This window comes from Cherax quadricarinatus, unplaced genomic scaffold (assembly GCF_038502225.1).
Source record: "Cherax quadricarinatus isolate ZL_2023a unplaced genomic scaffold, ASM3850222v1 Contig12, whole genome shotgun sequence".
Taxonomy (NCBI): domain Eukaryota; kingdom Metazoa; phylum Arthropoda; class Malacostraca; order Decapoda; family Parastacidae; genus Cherax; species Cherax quadricarinatus.
Window position 1 is genome coordinate 204,785 of NW_027195038.1, and position 24,360 is coordinate 229,144.

At 39.6% G+C, this 24,360-nt stretch overlaps 1 protein-coding gene across 1 annotated transcript in view; it reads right to left on the reverse strand.

Annotated features, from left to right (window-relative positions):
- Positions 1-2,965: 2,965 nt before the first annotated feature.
- Positions 2,966-24,360, reverse strand: part of Mybbp1A (MYB binding protein 1a) — a 102,548-nt gene continuing 81,153 nt past the window's right edge. Inside the window, exons 16-19 of the mRNA XM_070079742.1 lie at positions 22,488-22,725; positions 19,838-19,924; positions 6,850-7,007; positions 2,966-3,459 (exon numbers count right to left, since the gene is read on the reverse strand). Of these exons, the coding sequence (XP_069935843.1) occupies positions 3,144-3,459; positions 6,850-7,007; positions 19,838-19,924; positions 22,488-22,725 (799 nt within the window). The 3' untranslated portion in view covers positions 2,966-3,143. The remainder of the gene's footprint in view (positions 3,460-6,849; positions 7,008-19,837; positions 19,925-22,487; positions 22,726-24,360) is intronic.

Here is a 24,360-nt window from a genome sequence, read left to right on the forward strand (position 1 = left end):
ATGGGCTTGGCATCCCTAGTTTTGAAGGTTCTCATTATCCATCCTATCAAGACTGTTCAAATGTCTCCCAGCATACATAAGGGGGATTACCAATAGACCCCTGGCTATCTTCAAGAAGGCACTGGACAGGCACCTAAAGTCAGTACCTGACCAACCGGGCTGTGGTTCGTACGTCAGCTTGCGTGCAGCCAGCAGTAACAGCTTGGTTGATCAGACCCTGATCCACCATGAGGCCTGGTCTCAGACCGGGCCGTGGGGGCATTGACCCCCGAAACCCTCTCCAGGTATCATTTTCCTAGCAGATGTGATAGATACATTGCTGTGATCTTTGAAAGTGAGATTCTCTGACATTATCACTCCCAGGTCCTTCATATTAGTTTTTCGCTCAATTGTGTGGCTGAAATTTGTTTTATACTTCGATACAGTTTTAATTTCCTCGAGTTTTCCATTGAGGAGTAATTGAAATTTGTCTTCATTGAACTTCATGTTGTTTTTTCTGGCCCATTTAAAGATTTCGTTCATGTTTTCTTGGAGTCTTTCAGTGTCTTCGATAGATGACACTGTCGTGCAAATTCGGGTGTCATCCACAAAGGAAGACACGGTACTGTGGCTTACATCTCTGTCTATGTCAGATATGAGGATGAGGAACAGGATGGGGGTAAGTACTGTGCCTTGAGGAACAGAGCTTTTCACTAGAGTCGCCTCAGACTATACTCTGTTTACTATTACTCTTTGTGGTCTATTTGTCAGTAGGTTATTTACCTGGAGTTTACCTGGAGAGAGTTTCGGGGGTCAACGCCCCCGCGGCCCGGTCTGTGACCAGGCCTCCTGGTGGATCAGCGCCTGATCAACCAGGCTGTTGCTGCTGGCTGCACGCAAACCAACGTACGAGCCACAGCCCGGCTGATCAGGAACTGCCTTTAGGTGCTTGTCCAGTGCCATCTACCAACTTTTCCTGTTATTTCTTTATCACGCATATTGTGCGCTATTACACCATGGTCACACTTGTCAAAGGCTTTCTCAAGCTCTGTGCCTACTACATCTGCATTCTGTTTTCCCTCCATAGCATAGAACATGCTGTAAAGTGCCTTATATATAAGTAGAGAAATTGTGAGCACTGAAGGAAGGCAGAGTAGGTTGTCACTGGAAGGAAGCCAGTGTAGGTGCTCAACATTACAGAGGCATGTAATGGGTCCAGGGACTGGGTCGTAAAAGTCTGGCGGCGGCGGCAGCGGCAGCAGCAGCAGATGATTTATGTCAGATAGTAATAGCATGGAATAAATGAAAAAGTAAAGAATAGTGGACAAGGTGTGCATCAAGGTGAATTTTACCTTGACTGATCAGCCAGACTGTGATGGATGTATGGGCCACCAGCAGCAACAACCTGGTTGATAGTCAAATACCAGGCAAGACCGGTATTTGATATACCCCTCACAGGTACATCAGAAGTCTTTACTTCTGTAGTACAAGCATACAAAATTCAAGATAAAACAATTTCGTTACCCAATGAATACATTGATGAGAAGTATAAACCCACATGGACTAAATAGAGCCTTCGCTGTATGACCCCAGTGGGTTTAGCACTTGGTTTTGATTATAATAATATACAGTGTTTTAGGTATGTGAGGCGATCCAAGGAAGGAGAGACCATCTCCACATCCTTGGATGAAGAGTGATCTCCAATCTTTGAAGAACAAATATATAATATTACAGAGGAAGACACATGGTATTAGTCTACAACAAAAATACAAAGATAGGCAGACCAAGATGAAGCCAAGACTGGTGAGCACTTATGCTGGGTAGTCAACACAGCAGCAACTGCTGCAACACAGCAGTTGCTGCTGTTGCAACACTTGTTAGCAGTTACTGCTGCAACACCTGTGTTAGCAGCTGCTGCTGCTCAAGCTCACATTAAGAATGAACACCTCATCCACCAGGGAGGTTCCTTGATGATGGTAAGGGGCTCTAGCGAGGGGCTCTTCATCTAAGGAATTGAACCTGTTTTCCTATTCCATGATTTGTTTATAATCCCTTTGGGTTTAACACTTAACTTTATTATTAATCAATTCCTTGAATCTATCCTGAATATCTTCCCATCCTCAGGAGCCGTATCACCCATACGGGTTTAATGCTTCCCTCCATAAATATATTGATGATAATAAGTAGTAGAAATGGAAGCCAAATGTCATTAGAGTTGCCTTGTAAGGTAATACCTGCCTTCATCAATTACATTTTCTTTTTTAATGAACTCAGCCCTAGGCCAGGCTTGTCTGGTGCCTGGCTGGTCAACAAGACTGTTGCTGCTGGCAAGATGACCCACATACCCATCAAGGTAAAGTGGTCAAGCAGTGCTAGACAATAGCAAGTGATCCAGTCTGATCAAATGAAGTGCAGGGGAGTTCCAGTTCCTTGGATCAAGGCACCCATCCTCCTTGAAGAACGAATGGTAGGCAACTCATCGAAAAAAAGTTAATCGACCTCCAAGAATTAAGTAAATAACTGTTAATTTTGTTTAAAGTTGTCATCTACTTTATTAATACACAATCTTCCTACAAAAACTGTAGTTGCCTTAAAATTAACCTTAAACTGTCCAAACGTAGATCTACGTTTGCATGCGTAGCGCTCCAACCTTGATTTTCTCAATAAAAAACTATGTAAAAAAAACGTAGATCTACGTTTGGAGTGCTACGTGAGCAAACGTAGATCTATGTTTGGACAGTTTAAGAGTTAAAGCCCTAATGAGGGGCTCTTGATCTAAGGCATTGAAGCCCTGAGAAGGGGCTCTTGATCTAAGGCATTAAAGCTCTGGCGAGGGGTTCTTGACCTAAGGAACTGAACCTGTACTCCGGTGCCTTGAATTCAGTATGAATGCCTACCATTCTCCCAGGCGCTGTATGACTCCTATGGATTTAGTGTTCCCCCATGAATGTAATAACAACAACTAAAGGGAAATAATATATTTAAATAAATTCACAAATTTTATTGTTTTCTTCAGCAAGGTGAGAGCACTCAACATAATCCATGCACCAGAGAAAGCTCTATCCTGCAACAATGTTTTTATAAAGGTTGTTTGGCGAGTGCTCTAGCAGCCTGCTGTGTACCTTCCTCGGTCTACTCTACTCTTAAATATTCCTTTTCTTCTTTCATCTTAATTCTTTACCATCTGATACTTCTGTTGAGGTTGGAACAGTATTTTCGTCTGGCATTTCTGCAATCTTTTGCTTCTTTCTCTTTTTTATTTTATCTTTGACACTTCTTGCTTGTTTGTTGGTTGTGTCTTCTGTCTCCTCCATTTCTACATACTTTTTCTTTTTCCTCTTTTTCAATTTTTTTTGTACATTTTCTGATTGTTTGTTGGTTGTGTCTTCTGTGTCTTGAGAATTTTTTGCTGATATTTGATCGCTGTTGTTTTCCTCTCTCAAGGTTGTCACACTAGTTTTGACAAGACTATTGACATTGCTGAAAAAGAACAAGTACTATATTAATTTTTTTATCATGTCAGCCGTTTCCCACCGAGGCAAGGTGACCCACAAAGAAAGAAAAAAAACTTTCATCATTCATTCAACAAAATCACCATCACTCACACATAATCACTGTCTTTGCAGAGGCACTCAGATATGACAGCTAATATTCCAAACCCCTCCTTTAACCCTTTGGGGTCGCCAGGCCCTCTCAAAGACTTGTTCTCAGGGTCGCCAAAATTTCAAAAAAAAAAAAAAAAAAAAAAAAAAAAAAAAAAAAAAAAAAAAAAAATTTCTTATGAAAAGATGAACAATCTTTTCCCGATCATAATGACACCAAAAGTATGAAATTTGATGGAAAACTTACAGAATTATGCTCCCGCGAAGTTAGCGGTCTCGACGATGTTTACTCATGGGTGATTTTGCCCACTTTGAGCCCTATTTTTGGCCAATTCCAATGTACTAGTCGACTAAAATCATAACTAGTATTTCACTAGAACTCCATTTTTTCTATCGAATGAGTACAAGAAACCACCCATTTACCGATATCAACTATCCAATACAGTGGTCAGAATTTAGCAATTTTGCCAATTTCACACAAATTTCAAAAGATGCCAATTTCCAAATAGGGTCCAGAATAAACAAGAAAGACATTCCGGGCACTAAAATAACATTTCCTCTGTTCATTAGTCACATCCCCACGCCCCTCTTACATTCTTTTGCTTTCCACTTTGAATTTTTATTCTCACAAAAAATAGAAGATTTACTGTTATGCAGACTACTGCATTAGTGTAGAAATGGTATAAATAATATCAGCGCACTTGTGAAAGAATATTAGACTCACCAGTTGATGTGTATTGGATGCTTGGCATGATCTGTTTACTTTTGAACTTTGGTAAAAATCGAACATTTCTGCTACTTTGAGCTCAATTTCAAGGTACTTTTCATTGTAAAACCAGTCAAAATCATCTCAATTTCTGAAATATGTCTTCCATTCTATAAAATGAGACCAAAAAACTAGAATACAACAATAAATACCATACGAAAATACAGTGCAAATTCGCTGTTTTATTTCAAAAACAGTCAAAGTTTTTTTTCTTATTACACACTGTGTGCTACAGGATTTTTTTTATACTACGCACACTGACCACATAGACCCATTCTTTCATATGTAGGCCTACCAGCTTTCTCTCACTAGATTTGAGGGCGCTAGAATTTAGGCGTACTAGTACGTCAAAAACCCTGGGGCTTAAGCCATACTAGTACGGCCGTAACCCCCAAAGGGTTAAAGTGCAGGCATTGTACTTCCCATTTATAGGACTCCAGTCCAGCTAACCTGTTTCCCTGAATCCCTTCACAAAATATTACCCCGTTCACAATCAAACAGCTCGTCAGGTCACAAAAACCATTCGTCTCCCTTCATTAATATTAATATTTCATTTTTAATTTTTATTATTGACACACTGGCCAATTCCCACCAAGGCAGGGTGGCCAGAAAAAGAAAAACTTTCACCATCATTTACTCCATCATTGTCTTGCCAGAAGAGAGCTTCACACTACAGTATTTAAACTGCAACATTAACACCCGTCCTTCAGAGTGCAGGCATTGTACTTCCCATCTCCAGGACTCAAGTCCGGCCTGCCAGTTTCCCTGAATCCCTTCATAAATGTTACTTTGCTCACACTACAACAGCACGTCAAGTATTAAAAACCATTTGTCTCCATTCACTCCTATCAAACACACTCACGCATGCCTGCTGGAAGTCCAACCCCCTCGCACACAAAACCTCCTTTACCCCCTCCCTCCAACCTTTCCTAGGCCGACCCCTACCCCGCCTTCCTTCCACTACAGACTGATACACTCTTGAAGTCATTCTGTTTCACTCCATTCTCTCTACATGTCCGAACCACCTCAACAACCCTTCCTCAGCCCTCTGGACAACAGTTTTGGCAATCCCGCACCTCCTCCTAACTTCCAAACTACGAATTCTCTGCATTATATTCACACCACACATTGCCCTCAGACATGACATCTCCACTGCCTCCAGCCTTCTCCTCGCTGCAACATTCATCACCCATGCTTCACACCCATATAAGAGCGTTGGTAAAACTATACTCTCATACATTCCCCTCTTTGCTTCCAAGGACAAAGTTCTTTGTCTCCACAGACTCCTAAGTGTACTGCTCACCCTTTTCCCTCATCAATTCTATGATTCACCTGATCTTTCATAGACCCATCCGCTGACACGTCCACTCCCAAATATCTGAATACATTCACCTCCTCCATACTCTCTCCCTCCAATCTGATATACAATCTTTCATCACCTAATCTTTTTGTTATCCTCATAACCTTACTCTTTCCTGTATTCACTTTTAATTTTCTTCTTTTACATACCCTACCAAATTCATCCACCAATCTCTGCAACTTCTCTTCAGAATCTCCCAAGAGCACAGTGTCATCAGCAAAGAGCAGCTGTGACAACTCCCACTTTATGTGTGATTCTTTATCTTTTAACTCCACGCCTCTTGCCAAGACCCTCGCATTTACTTCTCTTACAACCCCATCTATAAATATATTGAATAACTATGGCGACATCACACATCCTTGTCTAAGGCCTAAAAAAATTCTTATTATTTAGTCACTATGAGAGAAAACAAACTACTGTACTTAATCACATCCAAAGTAATATGTTCACTCAGGTCTCTTATAAAAATCCTCTATATAATGCAATTTTTTTTGTTAATGTGTTGGAAAAAATATATCCAGAACTGAATGGAGCACAGAGTGCCCTTCCTACTACATGCTATTCAATTTCTGATGCACTACTTAAAGTTGTTTTACTAGAGAACTGATAATGTAGCACCCTGGGTCAGCCAACCTCACAAGGGAAGTGCCTAGATGCAGGTGAGGGGTTCTTGAGCCAAGGAAGTGGATGTGTTCTCTTCTTACTTGGACTGAATCTGATTGCCTCCCATGCTGTATGACTTATGGGTCTAGTGCTTCCCCCTAGATTACAGTCTAGCGAGATAGCCAAACTTACAACCAAGTTTACCTTACAGTTCATCCACCCATAAGTAAGAACAGGTTAAGTGCATGTTAGTGCACCACACAGTTGTTATACAAGAGTCAGTGTTGTTCTGATAAACATTGTAATTACTGTCACCTGGAGGTGTGCACAACAGTAACACCATAACATTTTTATCACTTAAACTGCCAAAATTCCACATAAAAAAAAAATAAATAAAATTATGTAAGAACATGGTAAGCAAAAATACTTTTTTTTAGGCACAGAGAAATGAACCTGTATAACATAAGCCAACCTTGCAAACTGAGCCATACTAAATGGTCAAACTTAGCTAACTTACATATAAGTTGCATAATACTTACCAAACCAGTTTTGGTAACTTGAGAGCCTGCTGAAGACTGTTGTAAGGTCCTCTGAAGGAATGAAGAATCTTCTTGGAAATAAGCTGACGGATATCTGACACTAGAGATTTGATAGTCTCCCAGTCAAAGTTTTCCTCTGAATTCCTCAATGAATGGTTCTGAAATAAGTACATACAATATAAATTGCTGTACTGAATATACATTTTTTATAATACCTTTACATTTAGAAAGGATGGAATGAAGTAGAATGACTTGGAGGGCATATAAATCTGTAGTGGAAGGAAGGCAATGCAGGGAAGGCTGGAGGAAGAGAAAGCGGGTAAAGGAGGTTTTGTGTGCAAAGGGCTTAGACTTCCAGCAAGCATGTTAGAAATGACTAAGTGGAGGTAAATGGTTTTTGTGTGCTGTTGGAGTGCAAGCAAAGTAATATTTATAAAGGGATTCAGGGAAACACCGGTTAGCCAGACTTGAGTTCTGGAGGTGGGAAGTGCAGTGCCTGCACTCTGAAGAAGGGGTGTTGATATGCTGCAGTTTTTAACTGTAGTGTAGGTGCACCTATGTCAAAACAGTGATGGAGTGGGTGACGATGAAAATGTTTTTTTTTTTTTCAGGTCACCCTACCTTGGTGGGAAACAGCCAGTGTAAAAAAAAAAAAACAAATAAATAAATAAATAAATAAATAGATAAATAAATAAATAAATAAATAATAAATATATATATATATATATATATATATATATATATATATATATATATATATATATATATATATATATATATATATATATATATATATATATATATATATATATATATATATATGCATATATATATATATATATATGCCGGGAGCAATGGGCTAGTAACCCCTTCTCCTGTATACAATTACTAAAAAAGAGAAGAAGAAAAACTTTATAAAACTGGGTTGCTTAAATGTGCGTGGATGTAGTGCGGATGACAAGAAACAGATGATTGCTGATGTTATGAATGAAAAGAAGTTGGATGTCCTGGCCCTAAGCGAAACAAAGCTGAAGGGGGTAGGAGAGTTTCAGTGGGGGGAAATAAATGGGATTAAATCTGGAGTATCTGAGAGAGTTAGAGCAAAGGAAGGGGTAGCAGTAATGTTAAATGATCAGTTATGGAAGGAGAAAAGAGAATATGAATGTGTAAATTCAAGAATTATGTGGATTAAAGTAAAGGTTGGATGCGAGAAGTGGGTCATAATAAGCGTGTATGCACCTGGAGAAGAGAGGAATGCAGAGGAGAGAGAGAGATTTTGGGAGATGTTAAGTGAATGTATAGGAGCCTTTGAACCAAGTGAGAGAGTAATTGTGGTAGGGGACTTGAATGCTAAAGTAGGAGAAACTTTTAGAGAGGGTGTGGTAGGTAAGTTTGGGGTGCCAGGTGTAAATGATAATGGAAGCCCTTTGATTGAACTTTGTATAGAAAGGGGTTTAGTTATAGGTAATACATATTTTAAGAAAAAGAGGATAAATAAGTATACACGATATGATGTAGGGCGAAATGACAGTAGTTTGTTGGATTATGTATTGGTAGATAAAAGACTGTTGAGTAGACTTCAGGATGTACATGTTTATAGAGGGGCCACAGATATATCAGATCACTTTCTAGTTGTAGCTATACTGAGAGTAAAAGGTAGATGGGATACAAGGAGAATAGAAGCATCAGGGAAGAGAGAGGTGAAGGTTTATAAACTAAAAGAGGAGGCAGTTAGGGTAAGATATAAACAGCTATTGGAGGATAGATGGGCTAATGAGAGCATAGGCAATGGGGTCGAAGAGGTATGGGGTAGGTTTAAAAATGTAGTGTTAGAGTGTTCAGCAGAAGTTTGTGGTTACAGGAAAGTGGGTGCAGGAGGGAAGAGGAGCGATTGGTGGAATGATGATGTAAAGAGAGTAGTAAGGGAGAAAAAGTTAGCATATGAGAAGTTTTTACAAAGTAGAAGTGATGCAAGGAGGGAAGAGTATATGGAGAAAAAGAGAGAAGTTAAGAGAGTGGTGAAGCAATGTAAAAAGAGAGCAAATGAGAGAGTGGGTGAGATGTTATCAACAAATTTTGTTGAAAATAAGAAAAAGTTTTGGAGTGAGATTAACAAGTTAAGAAAGCCTAGAGAACAAATGGATTTGTCAGTTAAAAATAGGAGAGGAGAGTTATTAAATGGAGAGTTAGAGGTATTGGGAAGATGGAAGGAATATTTTGAGGAATTGTTAAATGTTGATGAAGATAGGGAAGCTGTGATTTCGTGTATAGGGCAAGGAGGAATAACATCTTGTAGGAGTGAGGAAGAGCCAGTTGTGAGTGTGGGGGAAGTTCGTGAGGCAGTAGGTAAAATGAAAGGGGGTAAGGCAGCCGGGATTGATGGGATAAAGATAGAAATGTTAAAAGCAGGTGGGGATATAGTTTTGGAGTGGTTGGTGCAATTATTTAATAAATGTATGGAAGAGGGTAAGGTACCTAGGGATTGGCAGAGAGCATGCATAGTTCCTTTGTATAAAGGCAAAGGGGATAAAAGAGAGTGCAAAAATTATAGGGGGATAAGTCTGTTGAGTGTACCTGGTAAAGTGTATGGTAGAGTTATAATTGAAAGAATTAAGAGTAAGACGGAGAATAGGATAGCAGATGAACAAGGAGGCTTTAGGAAAGGTAGGGGGTGTGTGGACCAGGTGTTTACAGTGAAACATATAAGTGAACAGTATTTAGATAAGGCTAAAGAGGTCTTTGTGGCATTTATGGATTTGGAAAAGGCGTATGACAGGGTGGATAGGGGGGCAATGTGGCAGATGTTGCAAGTGTATGGTGTAGGAGGTAGGTTACTGAAAGCAGTGAAGAGTTTTTACGAGGATAGTGAGGCTCAAGTTAGAGTATGTAGGAAAGAGGGAAATTTTTTCCCAGTAAAAGTAGGCCTTAGACAAGGATGTGTGATGTCACCGTGGTTGTTTAATATATTTATAGATGGGGTTGTAAGAGAAGTAAATGCGAGGGTTTTGGCAAGAGGCGTGGAGTTAAAAGATAAAGAATCACACACAAAGTGGGAGTTGTCACAGCTGCTCTTTGCTGATGACACTGTGCTCTTGGGAGATTCTGAAGAGAAGTTGCAGAGATTGGTGGATGAATTTGGTAGGGTGTGCAAAAGAAGAAAATTAAAGGTGAATACAGGAAAGAGTAAGGTTATGAGGATAACAAAAAGATTAGGTGATGAAAGATTGAATATCAGATTGGAGGGAGAGAGTATGGAGGAGGTGAACGTATTCAGATATTTGGGAGTGGACGTGTCAGCGGATGGGTCTATGAAAGATGAGGTGAATCATAGAATTGATGAGGGAAAAAGAGTGAGTGGTGCACTTAGGAGTCTGTGGAAACAAAGAACTTTGTCCTTGGAGGCAAAGAGGGGAATGTATGAGAGTATAGTTTTACCAACGCTCTTATATGGGTGTGAAGCGTGGGTGATGAATGTTGCAGCGAGGAGAAGGCTGGAGGCAGTGGAGATGTCATGTCTGAGGGCAATGTGTGGTGTGAATATAATGCAGAGAATTCGTAGTTTGGAAGTTAGGAGGAGGTGCGGGATTACCAAAACTGTTGTCCAGAGGGCTGAGGAAGGGTTGTTGAGGTGGTTCGGACATGTAGAGAGAATGGAGCGAAACAGAATGACTTCAAGAGTGTATCAGTCTGTAGTGGAAGGAAGGCGGGGTAGGGGTCGTCCTAGGAAGGGTTGGAGGGAGGGGGTAAAGGAGGTTTTGTGTGCGAGGGGCTTGGACTTCCAGCAGGCATGCGTGAGCGTGTTTGATAGGAGTGAATGGAGACAAATGGTTTTTAATACTTGACGTGCTGTTGGAGTGTGAGCAAAGTAACATTTATGAAGGGATTCAGGGAAACCGGCAGGCCGGACTTGAGTCCTGGAGATGGGAAGTACAGTGCCTGCACTCTGAAGGAGGGGTGTTAATGTTGCAGTTTAAAAACTGTAGTGTAAAGCACCCTTCTGGCAAGACAGTGATGGAGTGAATGATGGTGAAAGTTTTTCTTTTTCGGGCCACCCTGCCTTGGTGGGAATCGGCCGGTGTGATAATAAAAAAATAATAAAAAAATATAATATATATATATAATATATATATATATATAATATATATATATAATATATATATATATATATATATATACATATATATATATATACATATATATATATATACATGTAGGTAGTAGGTTGGTAGACAGCAACCACCCAGGGAGGTACTACCGTCCTGCCAAGTGAGTGTAAAACGAAGCCTGTGATTGTTTTACATGATGGTAGGATTGCTGATGTCTTTTGTCTGTCTCATAAATATGCAAGATTACAGGCATGTCTTGCTACTTCTACTTACACTTAGGTCACACTACACATACATGTACACATTTATTTATACACACTCATCTGAGTTTTCTTTGATTTTATCTTAATAGTTCTTGGTCTTATTAATTTTCCTTTTATATCCATGGGGAAGTGGAATAAGAATCTTTCCTCCGTAAGCCATGCGTGTTGTAAAAGTCAACTAAAATGCCGGGAACAATGGGCTAGTAACCCCTTTTCCTGTAAAGATTACTAAAAAGAATAAGAAGAAGAAAATTGTCAAAGTGGGAAGTCTGAATGTGCGTGGATGTTGTGCAGATGATAAGAAAGAGATGATTGTGGATGTTATGAATGAGAAGAAGCTGGATGTCCTGGCTTTAAGTGAAACAAAGCTGAAGGGGGTGGGAGAGTTTCAGTGGAGAGGAATAAATGGGATTAGGTCAGGGGTTTCAAATAGAGTTAGAGCTAAAGAAGGAGTAGCAATAATGTTGAAGGATAAGCTATGGCAGGAAAAGAGGGACTATAAATGTATTAATTCAAGGATTATGTGGAGTAAAATAAAGATTGGATGTGAAAAGTGGGTTATAATAAGCGTGTATGCACCTGGAGAAGAGAGAAGTGTAGAGGAGAGAGAGAGATTTTGGGAAATGTTGAGTGAATGCGTGGGGAGTTTTGAATCAAGTGTGAGAGTAATGGTGGTTGGGGATTTTAATGCTAAAGTGGGTAAAAATGTTATGGAGGGAGTAGTAGGTAAATTTGGGGTGCCAGGGGTAAATGTAAATGGGGAGCCTTTAATTGAGCTATGTGTAGAAAGAAATTTGGTAATAAGTAATACATATTTTATGAAAAAGAGGATAAATAAATATACAAGGTATGATGTAGCACGTAATGAAAGTAGTTTATTAGATTATGTATTGGTGGATAAAAGGTTGATGGGTAGGCTCCAGGATGTACATGTTTATAGAGGGGCAACTGATATATCGGATCATTATTTAGTTGTAGCTACAGTTAGAGTAAGAGGTAGATGGGAAAAGAGGAAGGTGGCAACAACAAGTAAGAGGGAAGTGAAAGTGTATAAACTAAGGGAGGAGGAAGTTCGGGTGAGATATAAGCGACTATTGGCAGAAAGGTGGGCTAGTGCAAAGATGAGTAGTGGGGGGGTTGAAGAGGGTTGGAATAGTTTTAAAAATGCAGTATTAGAATGTGGGGCAGAAGTTTGTGGTTATAGGAGGGTGGGGGCAGGAGGAAAGAGGAGTGATTGGTGGAATGATGAAGTAAAGGGTGTGATAAAAGAGAAAAAGGTAGCTTATGAGAGGTTTTTACAAAGCAGAAGTGTTATAAGAAGAGCAGAGTATATGGAGAGTAAAAGAAAGGTAAAGAGAGTGGTGAGAGAGTGCAAAAGGAGAGCAGATGATAGAGTGGGAGAGGCACTGTCAAGAAATTTTAATGAAAATAAGAAAAAATTTTGGAGTGAGTTAAACAAGTTAAGAAAGCCTAGGGAAAATATGGATTTGTCAGTTAAAAACAGAGTAGGGGAGTTAGTAGATGGGGAGATGGAGGTATTGGGTAGATGGCGAGAATATTTTGAGGAACTTTTAAATGTTAAGGAAGAAACAGAGGCAGTAATTTCATGCACTGGTCAGGGAGGTATACCATCTTTTAGGAGTGAAGAAGAGCAGAATGTAAGTGTGGGGAGGTACGTGAGGCATTACGTAAAATGAAAGGGGGTAAAGCAGCTGGAACTGATGGGATCATGACAGAAATGTTAAAAGCAGGGGGGGATATAGTGTTGGAGTGGTTGGTACTTTTGTTTAATAAATGTATGAAAGAGGGGAAGGTACCTAGGGATTGGCAGAGAGCATGTATAGTCCCTTTATATAAAGGGAAAGGGGACAAAAGAGACTGTAAAAATTATAGAGGAATAAGCTTACTGAGTATACCAGGAAAAGTGTACGGTAGGGTTATAATTGAAAGAATTAGAGGTAAGACAGAATGTAGGATTGCGGATGAGCAAGGAGGTTTTAGAGTGGGTAGGGGATGTGTAGATCAGGTGTTTACATTGAAGCATATATGTGAACAGTATTTAGATAAAGATAGGGAAGTTTTTATTGCATTTATGGATTTAGAAAAGGCATATGATAGAGTGGATAGAGGAGCAATGTGGCAGATGTTGCAAGTATATGGAATAGGTGGTAAGTTATTAAATGCTGTAAAGAGTTTTTATGAGGATAGTGAGGCTCAGGTTAGGGTGTGTAGAAGAGAGGGAGACTACTTCCCGGTAAAAGTAGGTCTTAGACAGGGATGTGTAATGTCACCATGGTTGTTTAATATATTTATAGATGGGGTTGTAAAGGAAGTAAATGCTAGGGTGTTTGGGAGAGGGGTGGGATTAAATTATGGGGAATCAAATTCAAAATGGGAATTGACACAGTTACTTTTTGCTGATGATACTGTGCTTATGGGAGATTCTAAAGAAAAATTGCAAAGGTTAGTGGATGAGTTTGGGAATGTGTGTAAAGGTAGAAAGTTGAAAGTGAACATAGAAAAGAGTAAGGTGATGAGGGTGTCAAATGATTTAGATAAAGAAAAATTGGATATCAAATTGGGGAGGAGGAGTATGGAAGAAGTGAATGTTTTCAGATACTTGGGAGTTGACGTGTCGGCGGATGGATTTATGAAGGATGAGGTTAATCATAGAATTGATGAGGGAAAAAAGGTGAGTGGTGCGTTGAGGTATATGTGGAGTCAAAAAACGTTATCTATGGAGGCAAAGAAGGGAATGTATGAAAGTATAGTAGTACCAACACTCTTATATGGGTGTGAAGCTTGGGTGGTAAATGCAGCAGCGAGGAGACGGTTGGAGGCAGCGGAGATGTCCTGTTTAAGGGCAATGTGTGGTGTAAATATTATGCAGAAAATTCGGAGTGTGGAAATTAGGAGAAGGTGTGGAGTTAATAAAAGTATTAGTCAGAGGGCAGAAGAGGGGTTGTTGAGGTGGTTTGGTCATTTAGAGAGAATGGATCACAGTAGAATGACATGGAAAGCATATAAATCTATAGGGGAAGGAAGGCGGGGTAGGGGTCGTCCTCGAAAGGGTTGGAGAGAGGGGGTAAAGGAGGTTTTGTGGGTAAGGGGCTTGGACTTCCAGCAAGCGTGCGTGAGCGTGTTAGATAGGAGTGAATGGAGACGAATGGTACTTGGGACCTGACGATCTGTTGGAGTGTGAGCAGGGTAATATTTAGTGAAGGGATTCAGGGAAACCGGTTATTTTCATATAGTCGGACTTGAGTCCTGGAAATGGGAAGTACAATGCCTGCACTTTAAAGGAGGGGTTTGGGATATTGGCAGTTTGGAGGGATATGTTGTGTATCTTTATATGTTTATGCTTCTAGACTGTTGTATTCTGAGCACCTCTGCAAAAACAGTGATAATGTGCGAGTGTGGTGAAAGTGTTGAATGATGATGAAAGTATTTTCTTTTTGGGGATTTTCTTTCTTTTTTGGGTCACCCTGCCTCGGTGGGAGACGGCCGACTTGTTGAAAAAAAAAAAAAAAAAAAAAAAAAAAAAAAAAAAAAAAAAATATATATATATATATATATATATATATATATATATATATATATATATATATATATATATATATATATATATATATATATATATATATATATATATATATATATATATATTTTTTTTTTTTTTTTTTTTCAACAAGTCGGCCGTCTCCCACCGAGGCAGGGTGACCCAAAAAAAAAGAAAGAAAATCCCCAAAAAGAAAATACTTTCATCATCATTCAACACTTTCACCACACTCACACATTATCACTGCTTTTGCAGAGGTGCTCAGAATACAACAGTTTAGAAGCATATACGTATAGAGATACACAACATATCCCTCCAAACCGCCAATATCCCAAACCCCTCCTTTAAAGTGCAGGCATTGTACTTCCCATTTCCAGGACTCAAGTCCGACTATATGAAAATAACCGGTTTCCCTGAATCCCTTCACTAAATATTACCCTGCTCACACTCCAACAGATCGTCAGGTCCCAAGTATCATTCGTCTCCATTCACTCCTATCTAACACGCTCATGCATGCTTGCTGGAAGTCCAAGCCCCTAACCCACAAAACCTCCTTTACCCCCTCTTTCCAACCCTTTCGAGGACGACCCCTACCCCTCTTTCCTTCCCCTATAGATTTATATGCTTTCCATGTCATTCTACTTTGATCCATTCTCTCTAAATGACCAAACCACCTCAACAACCCCTCTTCTGCCCTCTGACTAATGCTTTTATTAACTCCACACCTTCTCCTAATTTCCACACTCCGAATTTTCTGCATAATATTTACACCACACATTGCCCTTAGACAGGACATCTCCACTGCCTCCAACCGTCTCCTCGCTGCTGCATTTACCACCCAAGCTTCACATCCATATAAGAGTGTTGGTACTACTATACTTTCATACATTCCCTTCTTTGCCTCCATAGATAACGTTTTTTGACTCCACATATACCTCAACGCACCACTCACCTTTTTTCCCTCATCAATTCTATGATTAACCTCATCCTTCATAAATCCATCCGCCGACACGTCAACTCCCAAGTATCTGAAAACATTCACTTCTTCCATACTCCTCCTCCCCAATTTGATATCCAATTTTTCTTTATCTAAATCATTTGATACCCTCATCACCTTACTCTTTTCTATGTTGACTTTCAACTTTCTACCTTTACACACATTCTCAAACTCATCCACTAACCTTTGTAATTTTTCTTTAGAATCTCCCATAAGCACAGTATCATCAGCAAAAAGTAACTGTGTCAATTCCCATTTTGAATTTGATTCCCCATAATTTAATCCCACCCCTCTCCCGAACACCCTAGCATTTACTTCTTTTACAACCCCATCTATAAATATATTAAACAACCATGGTGACATTACACATCCCTGTCTAAGACCTACTTTTACCGGGAAGTATTCTCCCTCTCTTCTACACACCCTAACCTGAGCCTCACTATCCTCATAAAAGCTCTTTACAGCATTTAGTAACTTACCACCTATTCCATATACTTGCAACATCTGCCACATTGCTCCTCTATCCACTCTATCATATGCCTTTTCTAAATCCATAAATGCAATAAAAACTTCCCTACCTTTATCTAAATACTGTTCACATATGTGTTTCAATGTAAACACTTGATCTACACATCCCCTACCCACTCTGAAGCCTCCTTGCTCGTCCGCAATTCTACATTCTGTCTTAACTCTAATTCTTTCAATTATAACCCTACCGTATACTTTTCCTGGTATACTCAGTAAACTTATTCCTCTATAATTTTTACAATCTCTTTTGTCCCCTTTCCCTTTATATAAAGGGACTATACATGCTCTCCGCCAATCCCTAGGTACCTTCCCCTCTTTCATACATTTATTAAACAAAAGTACCAACCACTCCAACACTATATCCCCCCCTGCTTTTAACATTTCTGTCATGATCCCATCAGTTCCAGCTGCTTTACCCCCTTTCATTCTACGTAATGCCTCACGTACCTCCACCACACTTACATTCTGCTCTTCTTCACTCCTAAAAGATGGTATACCTCCCTGGCCAGTGCATGAAATTACCGCCTCCCTTTCTTCCTTAACATTTAAAAGTTCCTCAAAATATTCTCGCCATCTACCTAATACCTCCCTCTCCCCATCTACTAACTCCCCTACTCTGTTTTTAACTGACAAATCCATACTTTCCCTAGGCTTTCTTAACTTGTTTAACTCACTCCAAAAATTTTTTCTTATTTTCATTAAAATTTCTTGACAGTGCCTCTCCCACTCTTTCATCTGCTCTCCTTTTGCACTCTCTCACCACTCTCTTCACCTTTCTTTTACTCTCCATATACTCTGCTCTTCTTATAACACTTCTGCTTTGTAAAAACCTCTCGTAAGCTACCTTTTTCTCTTTTATCACACCCTTTACTTCATCATTCCACCAATCACTCCTCTTTCCTCCTGCCCCCACCCTCCTATAACCACAAACTTCTGCCCCACATTCTAATACTGCATTTTTAAAACTATTCCAACCCTCTTCAACCCCCCCACTACTCATCTTTGCACTAGCCCACCTTTCTGCCAATATTCGCTTATATCTCGCCCGAACTTCCTCCTCCCTTAGTTTATACACTTTCACCTCCCTCTTACTTGTTGTTGCCACCTTCCTCTTTTCCCATCTACCTCTTACTCTAACTGTAGCTACAACTAAATAATGATCCGATATATCAGTTGCCCCTCTATAAACATGTACATCCTGGAGCCTACCCATCAACCTTTTATCCACCAATACATAATCTAACAAACTACTTTCATTACGTGCTACATCATACCTTGTATATTTATTTATCCTCTTTTTCATAAAATATGTATTACTTATTACCAAATTTCTTTCTACACATAGCTCAATTAAAGGCTCCCTATTTACATTTACCCCTGGCACCCCAAAACTACCTACTACTCCCTCCATAACATTTTTACCCACTTTAGCATTGAAATCCCCAACCACCATTACTCTCACACTTGATTCAAAACTCCCCACGCATTCACTCAACATTTCCCAGAATCTCTCTCTCTCCTCTACACTTCTCTCTTCTCCAGGTGCATACACGCTTACTATAACCCACTTTTCACATCCAATCTTTATTTTACTCCACATAATCCTTGAATTTATACATTTGTAGTCCCTCTTTTCCTGCCATAGCTTATCCTTCAACATTATTGCTACTCCTTCTTTAGCTCTAACTCTATTTGAAACCCCTGACCTAATCCCATTTATTCCTCTCCATTGAAACTCTCCCACCCCCTTCAGCTTTGTTTCACTTAAAGCCAGGACATCCAGTTTCTTCTCATTCATAACATCCACAATCATCTCTATCTTGTCATCTGCACAACATCCACGCACATTCAGACTTCCCACTTTGACAATTTTCTTCTTCTTATTCTTTTTAGTAATCTTTACAGGAAAAGGGGTTACTAGCCCATTGTTCCCGGCATTTTAGTTGACTTTTACAACACGCATGGCTTACGGAGGAAAGATTCTTATTCCACTTCCCCATGGATATAAAAGGAAAAGTAATAAGACCAAGAACTATTAAGATAAAATCAAAGAAAACTCAGATGAGTGTGTATAAATAAACGTGTACATGTATGTGTAGTGTGACCTAAGTGTAAGTAGAAGTAGCAAGACATGCCTGTAATCTTGCATATTTATGAGACAGACAAAAGACACCAGCAATCCTACCATCATGTAAAACAATTACAGGCTTTCGTTTTACACTCACTTGGCAGGACGGTAGTACCTCCCTGGGTGGTTGCTGTCTACCAACCTATTTTTCTATTTTTTTTTTTTCAACAAGTTTACCCCTCCTCCAGAGTGCAGGCACTGTACTCCCCTCCTCCAGAGTGCAGGCACTGTACTCCCCTCCTCCAGAGTGCAGGCACTGTACTCCCCTCCTCCAGAGTGCAGGCACTGTACTCCCCTCCTCCAGAGTGCAGGCACTGTACTCCCCTCCTCCAGAGTGCAGGCACTGTACTCCCCTCCTCCAGAGTGCAGGCACTGTACTCCCCTCCTCCAGAGTGCAGGCACTGTACTCCCCTCCTCCAGAGTGCAGGCACTGTACTCCCCTCCTCCAGAGTGCAGGCACTGTACTCCCCTCCTCCAGAGTGCAGGCACTGTACTCCCCTCCTCCAGAGTGCAGGCACTGTACTCCCCTCCTCCAGAGTGCAGGCACTGTACTCCCCTCCTCCAGAGTACAGGCACTCTACTCCCCTCCTCCAGAGTACAGGCACTCTACTCCCCTCCTCCAGAGTACAGGCACTCTACTTCCCTCCTCCAGAGTGCAGGCACTGTACTTCCCTCCTCCAGAGTGCAGGCACTGTACTTCCCTCCTCCAGAGTGCAAGCACTGTACTTCCCTCCTCCAGAGTGCAGGCACTGTCCTTCCCTCCTCCAGAGTGCAGGCACTGTACTTCCCACCTCCAAGACTAAACTTCACCCTTAATCCCTTTACAAATGTAAGTTTGCTCACACCACAACAGCACATCAAGTCATAAAAACCACATGCTCCAATCTAACACACTCATGCATACTTGCTGTAAGTCCAAGCCCCTTGCACCCAAAACTTCCTTTACCCCCTCTCTACAACCTTTTCTAGGATGACCCCTACCTTACTTTCCTTCCACTGCAGATTTACATGCCTTCCATGTCATTCTATTTTGTTCCAAAAATACAATTGCTAAAAAGTTATGAACTGATAGGGAAGATGACACTGGGAAGAGGGAGGAAATATTTTGAAGAGTTATTTTTTTTTATGCTGATGAAGAAAGTGAGGCAGTGATTTACTGCACTAGAGATGAAGACATAACATCTTGTAGGAGTGAGGATAATGTCACATTGAACACACAATATCAGTAACTCACAACAGTGATGTCACACTGAACACAGACGGCCCACTAAAGCTTCACACTAAGTTAAACACCACTGCCCAGGTTACACAATTATTGTCCACTTGAAGATAAGTCTCCTAAACACAAACACATGAGAGACATGCAGGAAACAGAAAAGGTGAGAGCACTACACAAACTGTACCTACTTTATGAATGACGACCAGGAGAGTGTAGAGAGCTGTCATGTAGTGGCCAGACATTGACTGTGGACTCTTCTTGAGAAAGCTCAGCATCTGTAAAATAATACATGTAAATATATTGTGATTCTGTTATATAAATAATGTCTTTTCTCAGTGTGGTGTACAGAAAATGAGCAGCATCCAGGTTCTCAACTTATAACTACGTAGTTAGAACAGAGGATGTCAAGCTGGAATCTCAATCAGGAAGAGGAGGAGAGTGGGCTTAAGGGAGGAATTTCCAACTTTGGCCAACTCTCAACCAAAAATCGAAAAATTATGGAAATTGATTTATATATACCGAAAAATAGCTTAACTCTTTGGCAACACAATGGTACAAGAATCAATGTTCTAAGACGTTTCTACAAGAAATTATAGTCATTTATATCAGGTATGGTAACGGCGATGTAGGTAGCGCGTCTGTTCTCAACCCAAGTATTTTTTGGAAATTTTTCCTTGTTTTTATTGCTTTTTCTTTGCATTATTCTTTCTAATATAATAATTGATTATTTGGCATCATATAAGAGTATGTGGAGCTTATCAGTAGAGTGCCAGCCAATCGGGAGCCATCTGAGAACACTCGGCAGTACTCCCCCTCCAGATGGTGCCAGGTGAAATCACTTCATTATTACGTTTATATCAGCTTATATATCAACTATACGGCTTATTTGTCTATCAGAATTGATCTAATATGATATAATAAACACTATCAATAACAAACAAACATGTTATATACTCTAGACTGAATAAAATAGGCCATAATATAGCGAGAGTCCACCAGCAATATTTCGATATAAATGTGTTACTCCTCGTCTCCTTGTTCTATTGTTTGGTATGCGAGTGATAGAAAACGGTATTTTGAAGAGGATAACTGCACTAGAACATCAGTTTACTAAGAAATACACCGAAAAAAACGCGATTTCCGCGCAAAAAAAATTTTTTTTGAGACGGTAGGCCTGCCGGCGTTCTAGGCCTATATCTCGGAAGTAACTTTTTCACATATTTCGCTAATGTACACCATTATTAATTATTGTATTGAAATGATTTTCACTGACAATATAAAACAAAGTGTGTTTGAAAATGTGAGGCTTCTTTTTTTGGAATATATCAAATATTTTTGATTTTGTGGGAGGTAAAAGGCAGATATTTTGGTGAATGCCAAAAAGTCTATCAAAAGTATTTTTTTTTTCCATGATAATAAGACATATTAGATAAAACATGTCCCGCCAAAATTAGTGTCAGATGTATTCTAACGGTTGGGATTGTCGGAAGTGCCACTCGAAGTGCCATTTTGTCATACCTTGCTGCCATATATGAAAAGTCATTAAATATTTTTTTCTCTGTTGTTTGTTGGCCAATCATACTGAAACTTTGTCACATTCTTCTACATATGAACCTCTAAATGTACACCAAAAATAAAAAAAATTGGTTGAAAAATAAAAGAGTTGGCCAAAATTGGAAATTCCTCCCTTAAGTGAAAATGTCAATTAGGGGGAGGCAGGGGGCTGAAGCTAGGATCACAATCACTGGGAAAGGGACTAAAGATCACAAGTTCAAAAAATCAAAGAACTCTTTCACAACCTATGATTTTCAGTTTGAGAAATTTCTTGTAGTACTGCACTTTGTGGATGCTGGTCAATGTACTACAATAAAAATTTGCAAATAATTAAAAAAAAAAAAAATTGCTAATTTGATCAAACTGAGGTTGTTTTAAATAATCTAAATATTATTTTACAGGATTATAGAGAATTTTAAACAGAATGTAAACTGAAAAAATAATCAGCCAATTTATGGCTTTATTTAAGTTTATCATACTTTAGCCCCATAACCCCCCCCCCACCACCACCACCACCACCATGGCTGCACTACTGATGGTTACAATGTTTTTTTCTTTGGGTAATTTTTACTTGGTTGGAAGTGGCTGATGTGGTAAAAATACAGTAATGGGTAAAATCCACTGGATAAATTGTACCTGTAACTCCTTTATTTTCAAACTTTATTGTAGTATTTCTGTAACTGTGTATACACTATCATATTAGGTGTACAGCAAGTGTAGTGCATTTTATTGTTAAAAAATATCATTATTCTTATTTAGTGGACACTTGCACAGTCCCCCATTAATCCCTCATATTGAGTTTACTGTAATTAGACAAGATGTTGTTTACAAAGGCTATTATCAGGAGTCGAGTGCATTATCAGTGTTGTATAGCATGGGAGTCATTAACACTTCAGCATTGCAAGGTCCTCTTAGGAGCCTACATCTGTAAGGTTCTAGAGTACAATCATGGCACTTGAAATTGTTGACAATACCTCTAACCAACAATGGAACTCATCATCATCCTCAAGTAAGCTATCAGACAGCTCTAACTCCTTCCTGAGGAAAGCAAGAAGTTGAGATGTTAAACAATGTAGTTCCAAACTTCAGACAGGGTGGGTCCCAATCCATCATAAGTAGAAATAATGACTTTCAAAAATTCATACAAGAAACTTTGAAAGTTATGGAAACATCACAGGAGTAAAAAAGGCATTAGAAAAGGTTACTATGATGCACTAAAAGCACATCCAAATTCTCCCACTATTTCTACACTGAACTTTAAAATGTTAATAATGTAAGACTCACATATATTATTTTATTTGAGAGTTCTCTTTCGATGGTGACAGTATCGCTGATGTTCACTTGTGCCACAAGAGATCTGTTCTTATACAACTTATGTAGGACCTGCATTGCGTCAATACGTCGGAACACCCTGACCTCCGGGTCAAAGGCAAACTTGGTCATGAGTGCAACAATGCTCCACAAGCCTCCAAGATTATAACAACATGGTTCGTGGAATGCATAGCACTTCATTGAGCCAGTGCTGAAAAAAAGTTACACATCATTACACATGCATTACCCTGCAGGTCTAGTCATTCACCCTCATTATAACAATAATTATAAAACAATTTATTAATAACAAGTGACTGGAGGATACAGTCTAGCCACTTATACTCTTCTTAGGCAACCAAATAAAAGGTCAAACCTTACTCTTTTAAGGAATGGAGATTCTCTGAGCTCTGATCAGAGTTTTAAAAATAGGTTAGATAAATATATGAGTGGGTGTGGATGGGTGTGAGTTGGACCTGACTAGCTTGTGCTGCTGGGTCTGGTGCCATGCTCCTTCCTTGAGTAGAGGTGACCAGACTGGGTGGGTCATTGGGCTAATCTGGAGGGGGGGAGGTCATTAGGCCAATTAGGGGGACATGGACCTGCTCTGCATGGGCCAGTAGGCCTGTTGCAGTGTTCCTTCTTACTTATGTTCTTAAAATGACACTATATAATGAAGTAGAGAACTGTGAACTGTGGTTACCAGTCAGTTTTTAGTCGCTCACTACAGTTACCCAGTCATGTATCAAGTCTTGTTAGATCATAAAAAAGAAAATATGATGACAGCCTTTCTTAACAAGGCATGTGGAATGTCTCAACAATAAATGAGCAAGGGTATGACCATTATTATTCTTGTGTCTTGTAACAAGAGTTAAGGTGTCAGTGTCTCCATCCACTTACAATGTCTCTCTCGCACAACACACTCCGCTTCCAAATGTTGAGACAGAGAAGAATTAAATTAAGCTGTTGCTGGTGATGCTGTCCTTACCACATGGGAAAAGCCTTACCTGTCCTCAGGAAAATCAGAAAAATTTAATATTTCCACTACTTTGAGGTCAATTTCAAGTTACTTCCAGTCCTAGAACCAAACAAAATAATCTCCATTACAGGAGTATATCTTCCACTATATCAAATGATACCAAGAAACAGTCAATAAAATCATAAATACCATCCCAGACAACACCTCAAATTCATTATTTTCAACCAAACACAACGTCAGTTTTGCTTTTCCCTTCATGCACCACATGGGGTAGGACTTTCTTTTTTGCACTTTTTTCCACTGTCTGGAAAATCTTCCAGCTCCTGCACCCAACATCTTGCTCCTGGGGGATTTCAACTTAAGGCACCTAAAATGGAGGAACATAGCAAATAATATTGTTGCAGTAATAACACCAGGAGGCAGCTCTGATGAAAACTCACACTCACACGAGCTTTTAAATCTCTGCACAAAATTCAATTTAAACCAGCAAATAATAGAGCCTACTAGACTGGAGAATACACTAGACCTCATCTTCACTAACAATGATGATCTGATAAGAAATGTCACCATATCAAAAACAATATACTCAGATCACAACATAATTGAGGTTCAGACATATATGCGTGGAGCCCCAGACCGACATAATGAGACTAGTCATGAGGGAGCATTCACCAAATTCAACTTCAATAACAAAAACATAAAGTGGGACCAGGTAAACCAAGTCCTAACCGATATAAGCTGGGAAGATATACTAAGCAACACAGACCCCAACTTATGCCTAGAACATATTAACTCGGTGGCACTCGATGTATGCACAAGGCTTATTCCTCTAAGAAAAAGGAGGAGTAGATGTAAAATAGAAAGAGACAG